Source organism: Oncorhynchus keta, unplaced genomic scaffold (assembly GCF_023373465.1).
Source record: "Oncorhynchus keta strain PuntledgeMale-10-30-2019 unplaced genomic scaffold, Oket_V2 Un_contig_2290_pilon_pilon, whole genome shotgun sequence".
Lineage (NCBI taxonomy): Eukaryota > Metazoa > Chordata > Actinopteri > Salmoniformes > Salmonidae > Oncorhynchus > Oncorhynchus keta.
In genome coordinates, this window is record NW_026283111.1 from 210,174 (window position 1) to 229,389 (window position 19,216).

At 47.8% G+C, this 19,216-nt stretch overlaps 1 protein-coding gene and 1 long non-coding RNA gene across 45 annotated transcripts in view; both read left to right on the plus strand.

The window, feature by feature from the left end:
* The first annotated feature begins 4,818 nt into the window (after positions 1 to 4,818).
* On the plus strand, positions 4,819 to 8,657 carry LOC127921644 (uncharacterized). Of its 9 annotated transcripts, none has more exons than XR_008109173.1 (4): positions 4,819 to 5,794; positions 6,485 to 7,707; positions 7,915 to 8,046; positions 8,330 to 8,657. It is a non-coding gene; the product is annotated as an uncharacterized LOC127921644 (long non-coding RNA). The 9 variants fall into 9 exon arrangements; XR_008109168.1 differs by lacking the exon at positions 8,330 to 8,657 and adding an exon at positions 8,160 to 8,281; XR_008109172.1 differs by lacking the exon at positions 8,330 to 8,657 and adding an exon at positions 8,198 to 8,281.
* A 2,259-nt stretch (positions 8,658 to 10,916) lies between these two features.
* The window catches only part of LOC127921643 (telomeric repeat-binding factor 2-like), a 36,304-nt gene continuing 28,004 nt past the window's right edge, over positions 10,917 to 19,216 (plus strand). For 35 of the 36 annotated variants that reach the window (XM_052505234.1, XM_052505210.1, XM_052505236.1 and 32 more), the window contains exons 1-3: positions 10,917 to 11,180; positions 15,135 to 15,230; positions 15,687 to 15,817. In XM_052505234.1, the coding sequence (XP_052361194.1) occupies positions 11,015 to 11,180; positions 15,135 to 15,230; positions 15,687 to 15,817 (393 nt within the window). In that variant the 5' untranslated portion in view covers positions 10,917 to 11,014. Of the gene's footprint in view, positions 11,181 to 11,521; positions 11,816 to 15,134; positions 15,231 to 15,686; positions 15,818 to 19,216 lie in introns of those variants that run through there. The other variant, XM_052505245.1, reaches the window with a different exon arrangement.

Consider the following 19,216-nt stretch of genomic DNA (forward strand, 5'->3'; position numbering starts at 1 on the left):
CCAGTGTTTCCCAGACCCCAAGTCCCCCCTTTACCAGTGTTTCCCAGACCCCAAGTCCTCCCCTTTACCAGTGTTTCCAGACCCCAAGTCCCCCTTTACCAGTGTTTCCCAAGTCCCCCTTTACCAGTGTTTCCCAACCCCCCCCCTTTACCAGTGTTTCCCAAGTCCCCCCTTTACCAGTGTTTCCCAAGTCCCCCCTTTACCAGTGTTTTCCCAAGTCCCCCTTTACCAGTGTTTCCCAAGTCCCCCCTTTACCAGTGTTTCCCAAGTCCCCCTTTACCAGTGTTTCCCAAGTCCCCCCTTTACCAGTGTTTCCCAGACCCCAAGTCCCAAGTCCCCTTTACCAGTGTTTCCCAAGTCCCCCCTTTACCAGTGTTTCCCAAGTCCCCCCTTTACCAGTGTTTCCCAAGTCCCCCCTTTACCAGTGTTTCCCAGACCCCAAGTCCCCCTTTACCAGTGTTTCAAGTCCAAGTCCCCCTTTACCAGTGTTTCCCAAGTCCCCCTTTACCAGTGTTTCCCAAGTCCCCCTTTACCAGTGTTTCCCAAGTCCCCCCCTTTACCAGTGTTTCCCAAGTCCCCCCTTTACCAGTGTTTCCCAGACCCCAAGTCCCCCTTTACCAGTGTTTCCCAGCCCCCCAAGTCCCCCCTTTACCAGTGTTTCCCAGTCCCCCAAGTCCTGTCCCCCCTTTACCAGTGTTTCAGCCCCCCAAGTCCTGTCCCCCCTTTACCAGTGTTTCCCAAGTCCCCCCCAAGTCCCAGACCCCAAGTCCCCCCTTTACCAGTGTTTCCCAGACCCCAAGTCCTCCCCCCTTTACCAGTGTTTCCCAAGTCCCCCCCTTTACCAGTGTTTCCCAGAAGTCCCCCTTTACCAGTGTTTCCCAAGTCCCCCCCCAGTGTTTCCCAAGTCCCCCCTTTACCAGTGTTTCCCAGACCCCAAGTCCCCCCTTTACCAGTGTTTCCCAAGTCCCCCTTTACCAGTGTTTCCCAAGTCCCCCCTTTACCAGTGTTTCCCAGTCCCCCTTTACCAGTGCTGTTTCCCAAGTCCCCCCTTTACCAGTGTTTCCCAAGTCCCCCCTTTACCAGTGTTTCCCAAGTCCCCCCTTTACCAGTGTTTCCCAAGTCCCCCCTTTACCAGTGTTTCAGCCCCCAAGTCCCCCCTTTACCAGTGTTTTCCCCCCCTTTCCAGTGTTTCCCCCTTTGTTTCCCAGTGTTTCCCAAGTCCCCCCTTTACCAGTGTTTCCCAGTCCCCCCTGTCCTGTTTCCCAAGTCCCCCCTTTACCAGTGTTTCCCAGACCCCAAGTCCTCCCCTTTACCAGTGTTTCCCTGTTTCCCAAGTCCCCCTTTACCAGTGTTTCCCAAGTCCCCCTTTACCAGTGTTTAGACCCCCTTTACCAGTCCCAAGTCCCCCCTTTACCAGTGTTTCCCAAGTCCCCCCTTTACCAGTGTTTCCCAGCCCCCAAGTCCTGTCCCCCTTTACCAGTGATTCCCAGCCCCCAAGTCCTGTCCCCCCTTTACCAGTGTTTCCCAGCCCCCAAGTCCTGTCCCCCCTTTACCAATGTTTCCCAGCCCCCAAGTCCCCCTTTACCAGTGTTTCCCAGACCCCAAGTCCCCCTCCCTTTACCACCATGTTTCCCAGACCCCAAGTCCTGTCTCCCCCTTTACCAATGTTCCCCCCAGACCCCAAGTCCTGTCTTTTACCAATGTTTCCCAGACCCCAAGTCCTGTCCCCTTTACCAATGTTCCCCAGTTCCCCCAAGTCCTGTCCCCCCTTTCACCAATTTTGTTCCCCAAGTCCCCCCTGACCTCCCAATGATGAAGCCCCCAAGTCCTGTCCCCCCCTTTATCAATGTTTCCCAGACCATTTTGTTCCCCCTCAGCCCTCCTGACCTCCCTGATGATGAAGGCTAATTCAGTCCACCATTTTGTTCCCCCTCAGCCCTCCTGACCTCCCTCATGATGAAGGTTAATTCAGTCCACCATTTTGTTCCTCCTCAGCCCTCCTGACCTCCCTCATGATGAAGGTTAATTCAGTCCACCATTTTGTTCCTCCTCAGCCCTCCTGACCTCCCTCATGATGAAGGTTAATTCAGTCCACCATTTTGTTCCTCCTCAGCCCTCCTGACCTCCCTCATGATGAAGGTTAATTCAGTCCACCATTTTGTTCCTCCTCAGCCCTCCTGACCTCCCTCATGATGAAGGCTAATTCAGTCCACCATTTTGTTCCCCCTCAGCCCTCCTGACCTCCCTCATGATGAAGGCTAATTCAGTCCACCATTTTGTTCCCCCTCAGCCCTCCTGACCTCCTCTCTCTGCTGATTTAGTTGTCTTCACAACAGAGCCATTGTGACACAGGGTATTGATGATCCATCAACCACCCGTTTTGTTTTATGAGATATGCGTTACCCTAATCAATACAATCATCAATCATGCAAATATCCGCCATTGATTAATGCTGTATCTTTTAAACTGTATCCATTTGGTTTATGAATTGTAGATATAATTTGTTTTAAAATAAAGAGCTTTAGTCTGTGAACAACATGTCCCATATGTAAAAGCCTGATGTGGAAAAAAAGGATGACATTATTTTACTCCCTGTGTCAGGCTGTGGGGTAACTGGTCCTGATGACTTGTGGTGTGTGTTTCTGTCAGGCTGTGGGGTAACTGGTCCTGATGACTCCATTTGTGGTGTGTGTTTCTGTCAGGCTGTGGGGTAACTGGTCCTGATGACTCCATTTGTGGTGTGTGTTTCTGTCAGGCTGTGGGGTAACTGGTCCTGCTGACTCCATTTGTGGTGTGTGTTTCTGTCAGGCTGTGGGGTAACTGGTCCTGATGACTCCATTTGTGGTGTGTTTCTGTCAGGCTGTGGGGTAACTGGTCCTGATGACTCCATTTGTGGTGTGTGTTTCTGTCAGGCTGTGGGGTAACTGGTCCTGATGACTCCATTTGTGGTGTGTTTCTGTCAGGCTGTGGGGTAACTGGTCCTGCTGACTCCATTTGTGGTGTGTGTTTCTGTCAGGCTGTGGGGTAACTGGTCCTGCTGACTCCATTTGTGGTGTGTTTCTGTCAGGCTGTGGGGTAACTGGTCCTCCTGACTCCATTTGTGGTGTGTGTTTCTGTCAGGCTGTGGGGTAACTGGTCCTGCTGACTCCATTTGTGGTGTGTGTTTCTGTCAGGCTGTGGGGTAACTGGTCCTACTGACTCCATTTGTGGTGTGTGTTTCTGTCAGGCTGTGGGGTAACTGGTCCTGATGACTCCATTTGTGGTGTGTGTTTCTGTCAGGCTGTGGGGTAACTGGTCCTGATGACTCCATTTGTGGTGTGTTTCTGTCAGGCTGTGGGGTAACTGGTCCTGCTGACTCCATTTGTGGTGTGTGTTTCTGTCAGGCTGTGGGGTAACTGGTCCTGATGACTCCATTTGTGGTGTGTGTTTCTGTCAGGCTGTGGGGTAACTGGTCACCTGACTCCATTTGTGGTGTGTGTTTCTGTCAGGCTGTGGGGTAACTGGTCCTGATGACTCCATTTGTGGTGTGTTTCTGTCAGGCTGTGGGGTAACTGGTCCCTGACTCCATTTGTGGTGTGTGTTTCTGTCAGGCTGTGGGGTAACTGGTCCTGCTGACTCCATTTGTGGTGTGTTTCTGTCAGGCTGTGGGGTAACTGGTCCTGATGACTCCATTTGTGGTGTGTGTTTCTGTCAGGCTGTGGGGTAACTGGTCCCTGACTCCATTTGTGGTGTGTGTTTCTCCATTTGTGGTGTGTGTTTCTGTCAGGCTGTGGGGTAACTGGTCCTGCTGACTCCATTTGTGGTGTGTGTTTCTGTCAGGCTGTGGGGTAACTGGTCCTGATGACTCCATTTGTGGTGTGTTTCTGTCAGGCTGTGGGGTAACTGGTCCTGATGACTCCATTTGTGGTGTGTGTTTCTGTCAGGCTGTGGGGTAACTGGTCCTGATGACTCCATTTGTGGTGTGTTTCTGTCAGGCTGTGGGGTAACTGGTCCTGCTGACTCCATTTGTGGTGTGTGTTTCTGTCAGGCTGTGGGGTAACTGGTCCTGATGACTCCATTTGTGGTGTGTGTTTCTGTCAGGCTGTGGGGTAACTGGTCCTGCTGACTCCATTTGTGGTGTGTTTCTGTCAGGCTGTGGGGTAACTGGTCCTGATGACTCCATTTGTGGTGTGTTTCTGTCAGGCTGTGGGGTAACTGGTCCTGATGACTCCATTTGTGGTGTGTGTTTCTGTCAGGCTGTGGGGTAACTGGTCCTGCTGACTCCATTTGTGGTGTGTGTTTCTGTCAGGCTGTGGGGTAACTGGTCCTGCTGACTCCATTTGTGGTGTGTTTCTGTCAGGCTGTGGGGTAACTGGTCCTGCTGACTCCATTTTTGTGTTTCTGTCAGGTGTTTCTGTCAGGCTGTGGGGTAACTGGTCCTGCTGACTCCATTTGTGGTGTGTGTTTCTGTCAGGCTGTGGGGTAACTGGTCCTGCTGACTCCATTTGTGGTGTGTGTTTCTGTCAGGCTGTGGGGTAACTGGTCCTGCTGACTCCATTTGTTGTGTGTTTCTGTCAGGCTGTGGGGTAACTGGTCCTGCTGACTCCATTTGTGGTGTGTTTCTGTCAGGCTGTGGGGTAACTGGTCCTACTGACTCCATTTGTGGTGTGTGTTTCTGTCAGGCTGTGGGGTAACTGGTCCTGATGACTCCATTTGTGGTGTGTGTTTCTGTCAGGCTGTGGGGTAACTGGTCCTACTGACTCCATTTGTGGTGTGTTTCTGTCAGGCTGTGGGGTAACTGGTCCTGATGACTCCATTTGTGTTTCTGTCAGGCTGTGTGTTTCTGTCAGGCTGTGGGGTAACTGGTCCTGCTGACTCCATTTGTGGTGTGTGTTTCTGTCAGGCTGTGGGGTAACTGGTCCTGCTGACTCCATTTGTGGTGTGTGTTTCTGTCAGGCTGTGGGGTAACTGGTCCTGCTGACTCCATTTGTGGTGTGTGTTTCTGTCAGGCTGTGGGGTAACTGGTCCTGATGACTCCATTTGTGGTGTGTGTTTCTGTCAGGCTGTGGGGTAACTGGTCCTGATGACTCCATTTGTGGTGTGTGTTTCTGTCAGGCTGTGGGGTAACTGGTCCTGCTGACTCCATTTGTGGTGTGTGTTTCTGTCAGGCTGTGGGGTAACTGGTCCTGCTGACTCCATTTGTGGTGTGTGTTTCTGTCAGGCTGTGGGGTAACTGGTCCTGATGACTCCATTTGTGGTGTGTGTTTCTGTCAGGCTGTGGGGTAACTGGTCCTACTGACTCCATTTGTGGTGTGTGTTTCTGTCAGGCTGTGGGGTAACTGGTCCTGATGACTCCATTTGTGGTGTGTGTTTCTGTCAGGCTGTGGGGTAACTGGTCCTACTGACTCCATTTGTGGTGTGTGTTTCTGTCAGGCTGTGGGGTAACTGGTCCTGATGACTCCATTTGTGGTGTGTGTTTCTGTCAGGCTGTGGGGTAACTGGTCCTGATGACTCCATTTGTGGTGTGTTTCTGTCAGGCTGTGGGGTAACTGGTCCTGATGACTCCATTTGTGGTGTGTGTTTCTGTCAGGCTGTGGGGTAACTGGTCCTGATGACTCCATTTGTGGTGTGTGTTTCTGTCAGGCTGTGGGGTAACTGGTCCTGATGACTCCATTTGTGGTGTGTTTCTGTCAGGCTGTGGGGTAACTGGTCCTGATGACTCCATTTGTGGTGTGTGTTTCTGTCAGGCTGTGGGGTAACTGGTCCTGATGACTCCATTTGTGGTGTGTGTTTCTGTCAGGCTGTGGGGTAACTGGTCCTGCTGACTCCATTTGTGGTGTGTGTTTCTGTCAGGCTGTGGGGTAACTGGTCCTGATGACTCCATTTGTGTGTGTGTTTCTGTCAGGCTGTGGGGTAACTGGTCCTGATGACTCCATTTGTGGTGTGTGTTTCTGTCAGGCTGTGGGGTAACTGGTCCTGATGACTCCATTTGTGGTGTGTGTTTCTGTCAGGCTGTGGGGTAACTGGTCCTGATGACTCCATTTGTGGTGTGTTTCTGTCAGGCTGTGGGGTAACTGGTCCTGATGACTCCATTTGTGGTGTGTGTTTCTGTCAGGCTGTGGGGTAACTGGTCCTGATGACTCCATTTGTGGTGTGTGTTTCTGTCAGGCTGTGGGGTAACTGGTCCTGATGACTCCATTTGTGGTGTGTGTTTCTGTCAGGCTGTGGGGTAACTGGTCCTGCTGACTCCATTTGTGGTGTGTGTTTCTGTCAGGCTGTGGGGTAACTGGTCCTACTGACTCCATTTGTGGTGTGTTTCTGTCAGGCTGTGGGGTAACTGGTCCTGTGACTCCATTTGTGGTGTGTTTCTGTCAGGCTGTGGGGTAACTGGTCCTGATGACTCCATTTGTGGTGTGTGTTTCTGTCAGGCTGTGGGGTAACTGGTCCTGCTGACTTGTGGTGCGTGTTTCTGTCAGGCTGTGGGGTAACTGGTGCATGGAATCAGGTGCAGGAGAGCAGAGATGAGTGTACAAGGTCATTTATTCCACGAACAGCACCAGTATAAAACAAATACTAACGGTGCGTGAGAGGGACCAACTTTGGCAGAAGTCGTGACACCCTGAGGGTCTGTAGGATGTGTCTCTGAAGACAACACAAAGCCTTTCATTAAAATGCTGTAATGAGAACGGATGTTATTTAGATACTTATACGTTGGGATGGAGGGAACACTGAAAGACTGAGGGAACACTGAAAGACTGAGGGAACACTGAAAGACTGAGGGAACACTGAAAGACAGAGGGAACACTGAAAGACTGAGGGAACACTGAAAGACAGAGGGAACACTGAAAGACAGAGGAAACACTGAAAGACTGAGGGAACACTGAAAGACAGAGGGAACACTGAAAGACTGAGGGAACACTGAAAGACGGAGGAAACACTGAAAGACGGAGGGAACACTGAAAGACTGAGGGAACACTGAAAGACGGAGGGAACACTGAAAGACGGAGGAAACACTGAAAGACGGAGGGAACACTGAAAGACTGAGGGAACACTGAAAGACTGAGGGAACACTGAAAGACTGAGGGAACACTGAAAGACGGAGGGAACACTGAAAGACGGAGGGAACACTGAAAGACGGAGGGAACACTGAAAGACGGAGGGAACACTGAAAGACGGAGGGAACACTGAAAGACTGAGGAACACTGAAAGACGGAGGGAACACTGAAAGACGGAGGGAACACTGAAAGACTGAGGGAACACTGAAAGACGGAGGGAACACTGAAAGACGGAGGGAACACTGAAAGACGGAGGGAACACTGAAAGACGGAGGGAACACTGAAAGACGGAGGGAACACTGAAAGACGGAGGGAACACTGAAAGACGGAGGGAACACTGAAAGACGGAGGGAACACTGAAAGACGGAGGGAACACTGAAAGACGGAGGAAACACTGAAAGACGGAGGAAACACTGAAAGACTGAGGGAACACTGAAGGACGGAGGGAAACACTGAAAGACGGAGGAAACACTGAAAGACTGAGGAAACACTGAAAGACGGAGGGAACACTGAAAGACAGAGGGAACACTGAAAGACAGAGGGAACACTGAAAGACAGAGGGAACACTGAAAGACAGAGGGAACACTGAAAGACAGAGGGAACACTGAAAGACAGAGGGAACACTGAAAGACGGAGGGAACACTGAAAGACGGAGGGAACACTGAAAGACGGAGTGAACCACTGAAAGACGGAGTGAACCACTGAAAGACGGAGGGAACACTGAAAGACTGAGGGAACACTGAAAGACTGAGGGAACACTGAAAGACTGAGGGAACACTGAAAGACAGAGGGAAGTTGGGACGGAGGGAACACTGAAAGAAGGAGGGAACACTGAAAGACGGAGGGAACACTGAAAGACGGAGGGAACACTGAAAGACAGGTGAACACTGAAAGACGGAGGGAACACTGAAAGACGGAGGGAACACTGAAAGACGGAGGGAACACTGAAAGACTGAGGGAACACTGAAAGACTGAGGGAACACTGAAAGACGGAGGGAACACTGAAAGACAGGTGAACACTGAAAGACGGAGGGAACACTGAAAGACGGAGGGAACACTGAAAGACGGAGGGAACACTGAAAGACTGAGGGAACACTGAAAGACTGAGGGAACACTGAAAGACAGAGGGAACACTGAAAGACAGAGGGAACACTGAAAGACAGAGGGAACACTGAAAGACGGAGGGAACACTGAAAGACAGAGGGAACACTGAAAGACGGAGGGAACACTGAAAGACAGAGGAACACTGAAAGACTGAGGGAACACTGAAAGACTGAGGGAACACTGAAAGACAGAGGGAACACTGAAAGACAGAGGGAACACTGAAAGACAGAGGGAACACTGAAAGACTGAGGGAACACTGAAAGACTGAGGGAACACTGAAAGACTGAGGGAACACTGAAAGACTGAGGGAACACTGAAAGACTGAGGGAACACTGAAAGACTGAGGGAACACTGAAAGACTGAGGGAACACTGAAAGACTGAGGGAACACTGAAAGACAGAGGGAACACTGAAAGACAGAGGGAACACTGAAAGACTGAGGGAACACTGAAAGACTGAGGGAACACTGAAAGACTGAGGGAACACTGAAAGACTGAGGGAACACTGAAAGACTGAGGGAACACTGGGACTGAAGACTGGGAAACACTGAAAGACTGAGGAACACTGAAAGACAGAGGGAACACTGAAAGACAGAGGGAAGGACTGAGGGAACACTGAAAGACTGAGGGAACACTGAAAGATGAAGGGAAACTGAAAGACTGAGGGAAGTTGGGAAAGACTGAGGGAACACTGAAAGACTGAGGGAACACTGAAAGACTGAGGAGACACTGAAAGACGGAGGGAAGTTGGGACGGAGGAAACACTGAAAGACAGAGGGAAGTTGGGACGGAGGAAACACTGAAAGACAGAGGGAAGTTGGGACGGAGGAAACACTGAAAGACGGAGGGAAGTTGGGACGGAGGGAACACTGAAAGACAACGGATCTGTCCCAATGGTACCCTATTCCCTATATAGTGCAACAGCTTTAGAACATGACGCTGAGGGCTCTGGTCCAAAGTTGCGTACTATATAGGGTGCCATAGGGCATAATAATGATCATAATCTTGTGATTATTGTGACTTTTGCCATTGTAATTGTTTGTAAGCTCGTGCGGTCTAAAATGAATCTATGATCGTATGCTATCCATTTGTTCTTTGTATGCTATTTTAATATTTGATTATTAACCAATGATATTAGGCCACTCTTGGCCATGATTACAGACACCTGTGTGTTTTGGCACTACATAAACGAGTCATCCCGCAGTGTTTGTGATTACACCCTGATGAAGACAGCTTGTCTGTCGATACGTTGGATATTACATTTTGGCATCGGAGCTCCTAGAGTGTGCGGCTCCTTTATTTTCAAGACCTTTCTTGATAAACAGGAAAACTGTTGACAAACTTAACAGAGTTGCAGTTCGTGACACTCAAACCGGCGTGCCTGGTATCTACTACCAATTATTGAAAGATGGTTTTAAATGTGTCTTAAATTGTCTTTATAATGTGTTGTTTTGCATAATGAACCTGATTCGATTAAAATAATGATGGCTATTTAGCTGTTCCATGTATTGCCGTGTGGATGTGAACCAATATGCACTGCATTTGAATCTGATAAGATAATATTAGATTCATATAAATCAGATTATTCAAGAATCAATGACGGACACCAAGAAATCTAAAGATTGTGCCTTTAAATCGAGCGCGGCAAACAAACGCGGCAACGAGCAGCGTCTTCCTAACCTCCTAAAATAAATCAAATCTGACGTTAATTTGACAGATGCTGGATCCCTTCTAGCCATGACCAACTGCTTCCGCCTTCACTAAATCAATGGTATATATTTGTATAAACTGTATTATAATACAACAACAAAAATACATAGGACATCACTACACGTACATTTTATCTGAAGAAACATATTAATTGAGTTTCAAAAATGTAAGTACCTAAACTAAGGTCAGGGGTTACAATTGTATAAACCTACAATAGTTGTAAGAATACAGTAAGAATGTAATTCTGTATTCAAACCAATACCTTCAGGACGTAATTAAATCGCATTTTTGCTTTGGAGAACATGTCAGGATAGATGCACAATGTATGTTAAAAGGTTGCCCCCTTCAGATAACTTTAACTCGAACAAGATCCCTCCTAGAGGGAAATTCTTCTGGAATGCATATATTACTGAAATTAAATGGAAGAACGCTTGTTTGCTCCCTTTTAAATCAAGCACAAAATATACCCTTGCAATAACTTGTCTAAATTCATAGACTTAGAGGACATAATTATGCCTTTTCTGTGATAATGAAGGGTAAACTATTATACACATTTTTTTTTACGAGTGTGACTCTGTGAAGTTACTTTGGAGCGAGTTAAGTATTTAAAGGAGGAATACCTAGGATAGGATAAGTAATCCTTCTCACCCCCCCCCCCCTAAAAGATTTAGATGCACTATTGTAAAGTGGCTGTTCCACTGGATGTCATAAGGTGAATGCACCAATTTGTAAGTCGCTCTGGATAAGAGCGTCTGCTAAATGACTTAAATGTAAATGTAAATGATTTATTTCATTAATAAGACCCATGTATTTACAATGAAAGATGTTACTAAAATGAAAACAAAACCATTGAATTAGTCCTTCCATTTCTTCATTCTGTCTGGTAAATGTTATATACACAAACACTTTAAAATAAATAAAAAATCTGTCCCCAAATGGAATATTTTATAAATTAAAATCCAATATTATCTATATAAAAAAAAACACAATTAATGGTAATCGGTTTGCCGCGATGACGTCATTGACGTGGTGCGTAATGTGAGCGTAGATGGGCGTAAGGTGAACGTAGATGGGCGTAAGGTGAACGTAATGCGGCCGGACGGAAGTATGACTGAACACTAAAACCAGCGCGGCAGATGAAACACACATCAGTTTATTTACGTCGTTGATGTGGCGGCAACACGACAAAAACATGGAGTCGAGTGCGGACCGCGGACTCGATGTGGAATGTGTTGTTAATCGGTGGATGGTGGATTATTATATATCTGTGGCGTTTGAGGCGTTCAGGAATGAACAGGACAGTGATTTCTGTGAGATCAGAGACATCCTTCAATGTTAGTAACGTTTTTCTCACAGATGCTGTTAGCTAACTAGCTAACTGACGTTAGCATCTACGCGAACCCAATACAGGTTTCTAATACCGTCTCTGCCTTAAAATAGTTAATGAATAATTAACCCCCGTGCTAACAGTTTGTTTAGCTAGCTATGCTTATAAACGTTTAGTTTTATACCACGTGATAACCAGCTAGTTAGTTAATGTTAACTAACTGTGTGGTAACGTTGACTGTGAGCTGGACCAGTTGGTTGGACCAGATCCCCGGTGAACAGGTTCGTTTTTGGTCCTAACTTTAGCACCACACAGCTGATTTAATTTAAATAACCTTAAATCAACTCATTATTTATTATCTGAATCAGCTGTGTGGCTGTAAGGACATAAACTGAACCTGCGGGGGTGCGTTCATTTTGTTTCAACGTTTGCTACGGTGCTGAGCGTTTTTGTACTGAACGACACGTTTGGTTTGAAGCAGTGACTTGTCGTTGTTAAAGACAAGCGGTGCGTTTTTTGAAGCTATAACCCCTCGCCGTTTTTCAATTGGTCGTTCAGTACAGCACAGTTTTAGTTAATTTAACTTTCTGTTGCGTTTTTATGTACTAAAGGCTTTCCAGGACCGAGTTTGGGAAATGCTGAGTTAACTGCACTCATTTATTTGGTATTTATTTTACCAGGCAGGTCAGTTAAGAACAAATTCTTATTTACAATTACTGCCTACCGGGGAACAGTGGGTTAGCTGCCTGTTCAGGGGCAGAAGGACATATTTTTACCTTGTCAGCTCGGGGATTTGAACTTACAACCTTTTGGTTACAAGTTCAACGCTCTAACCACTAGGCTGCGCTGCCGCTCAGTCAGGGCTTTCATACTTCTAGCACTTAGCGGTGCAGCGATATTGTGAAGGAAGTGAGTTTGTGTTTACACGGGACAGTACCCCCCCCCCACCTACCGTCATACAGGTTGTGACCAATACACCCTGATGAGCCATCTAGCGTGTTCCGAACATGCAGAACTATACAGAGCCCTCCGCATTGTTACAACATTTGAGAGGCTCACGGCGACCCGGTACGGGGCTTGATTTGGCCTCTGCGTGCCCCAGAGGCACCGCTGTTGCGTCACACCCTCCATACGAAGGTCCGACCACATTTAAATGGGCTTTTACGCTTACGCACAGGTGTTCGGGAACACGCTAGATGGCTCGTCAAATCTAAATCCAATTGTATTGGTCACAACCTGTATGGCAACTGGCCGTGATTGGGAGTGCCATAGGGTGGCGAACGATTGGCCCCAGCGTCGTCTGGGTTTGGCCGGGGGATAGGCCGTCATGGTAAATAAGAATTTGTTCTTATAGTTAGTTAAATAAAGGTTAAATAAACATACAGAATACAACTGGTGTAGACTTTAATGTGGTATTCTTACTTAGGAGCCCGTTCCCAACAACTGGTGTAGACTTTAATGTGATATTCTTACTTAGGAGCCCAATGCAGAAGTAAAAAAGTAAGAAAAATATGTTGAGAAAAAAACAAGGAAATAGTAACACAATAAAATAATGTGTAGGGAGGGAGGGATAAAAGTGACCAGGCAATCAGGATAGATAATTAACAGTGTGTGTGGGGGGAGGCTGTTAAGGAGCCTTACGGCTTGGGGGTAGAAGCTGTTCAGCAGTCTGATGGCTTGGGGGTAGAAGCTGTTCAGCAGTCTGATGGCTTGGGGGTAGAAGCTGTTCAGCAGTCTGATGGCTTGGGGATAGAAGCTGTTCATCAGTCTGATGGCTTGGGGGTAGAAGCTGTTCAGCAGTCTGATGGCTTGGGGTAGAAGCTGTTCAGCAGTCTGATGGCTTGGGGGTAGAAGCTGTTCAGCAGTCTGGTGGCTTGGGGGTAGAAGCTGTTCAGCAGTCTGGTGGCTTGGGGGTAGAAACTGTTCAGCAGTCTGATGGCTTGGGGGTAGAAGCTGTTCAGCAGTCTGATGGCTTGGGGGTAGAAGCTGTTCAGCAGTCTGATGGCTTGGGGGTAGAAGCTGTTCAGCAGTCTGGTGGCTTGGGGGTAGAAGCTGTTCAGCAGTCTGATGGCTTGGGGGTAGAAGCTGTTCAGCAGTCTGATGGCTTGGGGGTAGAAGCTGTTCAGCAGTCTGGTGGCTTGGGGGTAGAAGCTGTTCAGCAGTCTGATGGCTTGGGGGTAGAAGCTGTTCAGCAGTCTGATGGCTTTGGGGTAGAAGCTGTTCAGCAGTCTGATGGCTTGGGGGTAGATGCTGTTCAGCAGTCTGATGGCTTGGGGATAGAAGCTGTTCAGCAGTCTGGCTTGGGGGTAGAAGCTGTTCAGCAGTCTGATGGCTTGGGGGTAGAAGCTGTTCAGCAGTCTAATGGCTTGGGGGTAGAAGCTGTTCAGCAGTCTGATGGCTTGGGGGTAGAAACTGTTCAGCAGTCTGATGGCTTGGGGGTAGAAGCTGTTCAGCAGTCTGATGGCTTGGGGGTAGAAGCTGTTCAGCAGTCTGATGGCTTGGGGGTAGAAGCTGTTCAGCAGTCTGGTGGCTTGGGGATAGAAACTGTTCAGCAGTCTGATGGCTTGGGGGTAGAAGCTGTTCAGCAGTCTGATGGCTTGGGGATAGAAGCTGTTCATCAGTCTGATGGCTTGGGGGTAGAAGCTGTTCAGCAGTCTGATGGCTTGGGGGTAGAAGCTGTTCAGCAGTCTGATGGCTTGGGGGTAGAAGCTGTTCAGCAGTCTGGTGGCTTGGGGGTAGAAGCTGTTCAGCAGTCTGGTGGCTTGGGGGTAGAAACTGTTCAGCAGTCTGATGGCTTGGGGGTAGAAGCTGTTCAGCAGTCTGATGGCTTGGGGGTAGAAGCTGTTCAGCAGTCTGATGGCTTGGGGGTAGAAGCTGTTCAGCAGTCTGGTGGCTTGGGGGTAGAAGCTGTTCAGCAGTCTGATGGCTTGGGGGTAGAAGCTGTTCAGCAGTCTGATGGCTTGGGGTAGAAGCTGTTCAGCAGTCTGGTGGCTTGGGGGTAGAAGCTGTTCAGCAGTCTGATGGCTTGGGGGTAGAAGCTGTTCAGCAGTCTGATGGCTTTGGGGTAGAAGCTGTTCAGCAGTCTGATGGCTTGGGGGTAGATGCTGTTCAGCAGTCTGATGGCTTGGGGGTAGAAGCTGTTCAGCAGTCTGATGGCTTGGGGGTAGAAGCTGTTCAGCAGTCTGATGGTTTGTGGGTAGAAGCTGTTCAGCAGTCTGATGGCTTGGGGATAGAAGCTGTTCAGCAGTCTGGCTTGGGGGTAGAAGCTGTTCAGCAGTCTGATGGCTTGGGGTAGAAGCAACATTGTTCAGCAGTCTAATGGCTTGGGGTAGAAGCTGTTCAGCAGTCTGATGGCTTGGGGGTAGAAACTGTTCAGCAGTCTGATGGCTTGGGGGTAGAAGCTGTTCAGCAGTCTGATGGCTTGGGGGTAGAAGCTGTTCAGCAGTCTGATGGCTTGGGGGTAGAAGCTGTTCAGCAGTCTGGTGGCTTGGGGATAGAAGCTGTTCAGCAGTCTGATGGCTTGGGGGTAGAAGCTGTTCAGCAGTCTGATGGCTTGGGGGTAGAAGCTGTTAAGCAGTCTGATGGCTTGGGGGTAGAAGCTGTTCAGCAGTCTGATGGCTTGGGGGTAGAAGCTGGAACATGTAGGTATGACCGTGTGGGAACACTAACCCTATAAAGGTGTGTAGTAATTTAACCTTTTTGTTTTTTGAAAATGATTTCTCGCTGATCTGAATGTACCGTTCCGTATGTTTCCAGAACTGCACGGCGAGCGATGAGTGTTACTGGTTAGTGCAAGGGGGGTTTGGTCTCTTAGTCAGGGGGCTCGGTCTCTTAGTCAGGGGGCTCGGTCTCATAACAAAACACCCCCGGTCAGAGGAGCCTATCGTCAATAGGCGCCAAAGCAGTTAGCCCCATTTAATAGACGCTAGCTAACACATTATCCAACAACATCCTCTTTCAGGTCATCTGGTTCGGCCGTTGGAAGCCTACGACGCCACACCCAAGAAGATTCGAGCAATACAGTTCCTCACCAGGATATATGACGGTGACAAACTCGGTGAGAGTTTTGAGTTCAACATGAAGTGACTTCCTAGCTAGCTACATAACAACACTTATCTATGTAACAGTACGAACTAATACTCATATTCCCTGTTGGAAAATCAGAGACATCTGAAACGACCCCAAGCCCCAGAATCTGCTGTTCCTTATAGCTAGCTACATAACAACACTATCTATGTAACAGTACGAACTAATACTCATATTCCCTGTTGGAAAATCAGAGACATCTGAAACGACCCCAAGCCCCAGAATCTGCTGTTCCTTATAGCTAGCTACATAACAACACTTATCTATGTAACAGTACGAACTAATACTCATATTCCCTGTTGGAAAATCAGAGACATCTGAAACGACCCCAAGCCCCAGAATCTGCTGTTCCTTATAGCTAGCTAGCCGTGTCTTTTGGAAATCAAGTCTGAGATCACGGACACAGTTGTTCTCTTGCCGTCCACAGACTTCTCGTTTGACTCTCAGGAGGACCTCACGCCACTGGAGTCGGCTCTGAGCGTATTGGACAGCATCCGCGACGAGTTGCCGGTTCCCCAGAAAGACTTGGAGAGAGTACAGAAGTCTGTCAGAGAGATGGTGAGATCTGGCCACACTGTGTATAGTCATTGATTGGTCCCCCTGTTGAAACCTGATACACTGTGTCGTCATTGATTGGTCCCCTGTTGAAACCCGATACACTGTGTAGTCATTGATTGGTCCCCCTGTTGAAACCTGATACACTGTGTAGTCATTGATTGGTTCCCCTGTTGAAACCTGATACACTGTGTGTAGTCATTGATTGGTCCCCTGTTGAAACCTGATACACTGTGTGTCGTCATTGATTGGTCCCCCTGTTGAAACCTGATACACTGTGTGTAGTCATTGATTGGTCCCCCTGTTGAAACCCGATACACTGTGTGTCGTCATTGATTGGTTCCCTGTTGAAACCTGATACACTGTGTGTAGTCATTGATTGGTCCCCTGTTGAAACCTGATACACTGTGTGTCGTCATTGATTGGTCCCCCTGTTGAAACCTGATACACTGTGTGTAGTCATTGATTGGTCCCCCTGTTGAAACCCGATACACTGTGTGTCGTCATTGATTGGTTCCCTGTTGAAACCTGATACACTGTGTATAGTCATTGATTGGTTCCCCTGTTGAAACCTGATACACTGTGTGTAGTCATTGATTGGTCCCCTGTTGAAACCTGATACACTGTGTGTCGTCATTGATTGGTTCCCCTGTTGAAACCTGATACACTGTGTGTAGTCATTGATTGGTCCCCTGTTGAAACCTGATACACTGTGTGTAGTCATTGATTGGTCCCCTGTTGAAACCTGATACACTGTGTGTAGTCATTGATTGGTCCCCTGTTGAAACCTGATACACTGTGTGTCGTCATTGATTGGTCCCCTGTTGAAACCTGATACACTGTGTGTAGTCATTGATTGGTTCCCCTGTTGAAACCTGATACACTGTGTGTAGTCATTGATTGGTCCCCTGTTGAAACCTGATACACTGTGTGTAGTCATTGATTGGTCCCCTGTTGAAACCTGATACACTGTGTGTAGTCATTGATTGGTTCCCTGTTGAAACCCGATACACTGTGTTGTAGTCATTGATTGGTCCCCTGTTGAAACCCGATACACTGTGTGTAGTCATTGATTGGTCCCCCGTTGAAACCCGATACACTGTGTGTAGTCATTGATTGGTCCCCCGTTGAAACCCGATACACTGTGTGTAGTCATTGATTGGTCCCCCTGTTGAAACCCGATACACTGTGTGTAGTCATTGATTGGTCCCCCTGTTGAAACCTGATACACTGTGTGTAGTCATTGATTGGTCCCCCTGTTGAAACCTGATACACTGTGTGTAGTCATTGATTGGTCCCCCTGTTGAAACCCGATACACTATGTGTAGTCATTGATTGGTTCCCCTGTTGAAACCCGATACACTGTGTGTAGTCATTGATTGGTTCCCCTGTTGAAACCTGATACACTGTGTGTCGTCATTGATTGGTTCCCCTGTTGAAACCCGATACACTGTGTGTCGTCATTGATTGGTTCCCCTGTTGAAACCTGATACACTGTGTGTAGTCATTGATTGGTCCCCCTGTTGAAACCCGATACACTGTGTGTAGTCATTGATTGGTCCCCCTGTTGAAACCTGATACACTGTGTGTAGTCATTGATTGGTTCCCCTGTTGAAACCTGATACACTGTGTGTAGTCATTGATTGGTCCCCTGTTGAAACCCGATACACTGTGTGTAGTCATTGATTGGTCCCCCTGTTGAAACCTGATACACTGTGTGTAGTCATTGATTGGTCCCCCTGTTGAAACCTGATACACTGTGTGTAGTCATTGATTGGTCCCCCTGTTGAAACCTGATACACTGTGTGTAGTCATTGATTGGTCCCCTGTTGAAACCTGATACACTGCGTGTAGTCATTGATTGGTCCCCCTGTTGAAACCTGATACACTGTGTGTAGTCATTGATTGGTCCCCTGTTGAAACCTGATACACTGTGTGTAGTCATTGATTGGTTCCCCTGTTGAAACCTGATACACTGTGTGTAGTCATTGATTGGTCCCCCTGTTGAAACCTGATACACTGTGTGTAGTCATTGATTGGTCACCCTGTTGAAACCCGATACACTGTGTGTAGTCATTGATTGGTCCCCCTGTTGAAACCTGATACACTGTGTGTAGTCATTGATTGGTCCCCTGTTGAAACCTGATACACTGTGTGTAGTCATTGATTGGTCCCCCGTTGAAACCTGATACACTGTGTGTAGTCATTGATTGGTCCCCCTGTTGAAACCCGATACACTGTGTGTAGTCATTGATTGGTCCCCTGTTGAAACCCGATACACTGTGTGTAGTCATTGATTGGTCCCCTGTTGAAACCCGATACACTGTGTGTAGTCATTGATTGGTTCCCCTGTTGAAACCTGATACACTGTGTGTAGTCATTGATTGGTCCCCCTGTTGAAACCTGATACACTGTGTGTAGTCATTGATTGGTCCCCCTGTTGAAACCCGATACACTGTGTGTCGTCATTGATTGGTCCCCCGTTGAAACCTGATACACTGTGTGTAGTCATTGATTGGTCCCCCTGTTGAAACCCGATACACTGCGTGTAGTCATTGATTGGTCCCCCGTTGAAACCCGATACACTGTGTAGTCATTGATTGGTCCCCCTGTTGAAACCCGATACACTGTGTGTCGTCATTGATTGGTCCCCCTGTTGAAACCTGATACACTGTGTGTAGTCATTGATTGGTCCCCCTGTTGAAACCCGATACACTGTTCTGATTTTCGTGTCAGCCCTGTCCAACATTATAAGATGACGCCGTGGACTGTTGTCAACACTATTGTGCACTGTAGTGAATTGCACAACTATTTGTCCGTTCATGTCTTCTCATTCTGGTGTTCTGACATCATTATAACGGTGAACCCTGTTGTTCTGACATCATTATAACGGTGAACCCTGTTGTCCTGACATCATTATAACGGTGAACCCTGTTGTTCTGACATCATTATAACGGTGAACCCTGTTGTTCTGACATCATTATAACGGTGAACCCTGTTGTCCTGACATCATTATAACGGTGAACCCTGTTGTCCTGACATCATTATAACGGTGAACCCTGTTGTCCTGTCATCATTATAACGGTGAACCCTGTTGTCCTGACATCATTATAACGGTGAACCCTGTTGTTCTGACATCATTATAACGGTGAACCCTGTTGTCCTGACATCATTATAACGGTGAACCCTGTTGTCCTGACATCATTATAACGGTGAACCCTGTTGTCCTGACATCATTATAACGGTGAACCCTGTTGTTCTGACATCATTATAACGGTGAACCCTGTTGTTCTGACATCATTATAACGGTGAACCCTGTTGTCCTGACATCATTATAACGGTGAATCCTGTTGTTCTGACATCATTATAACGGTGAACCCTGTTGTTCTGACATCATTATAA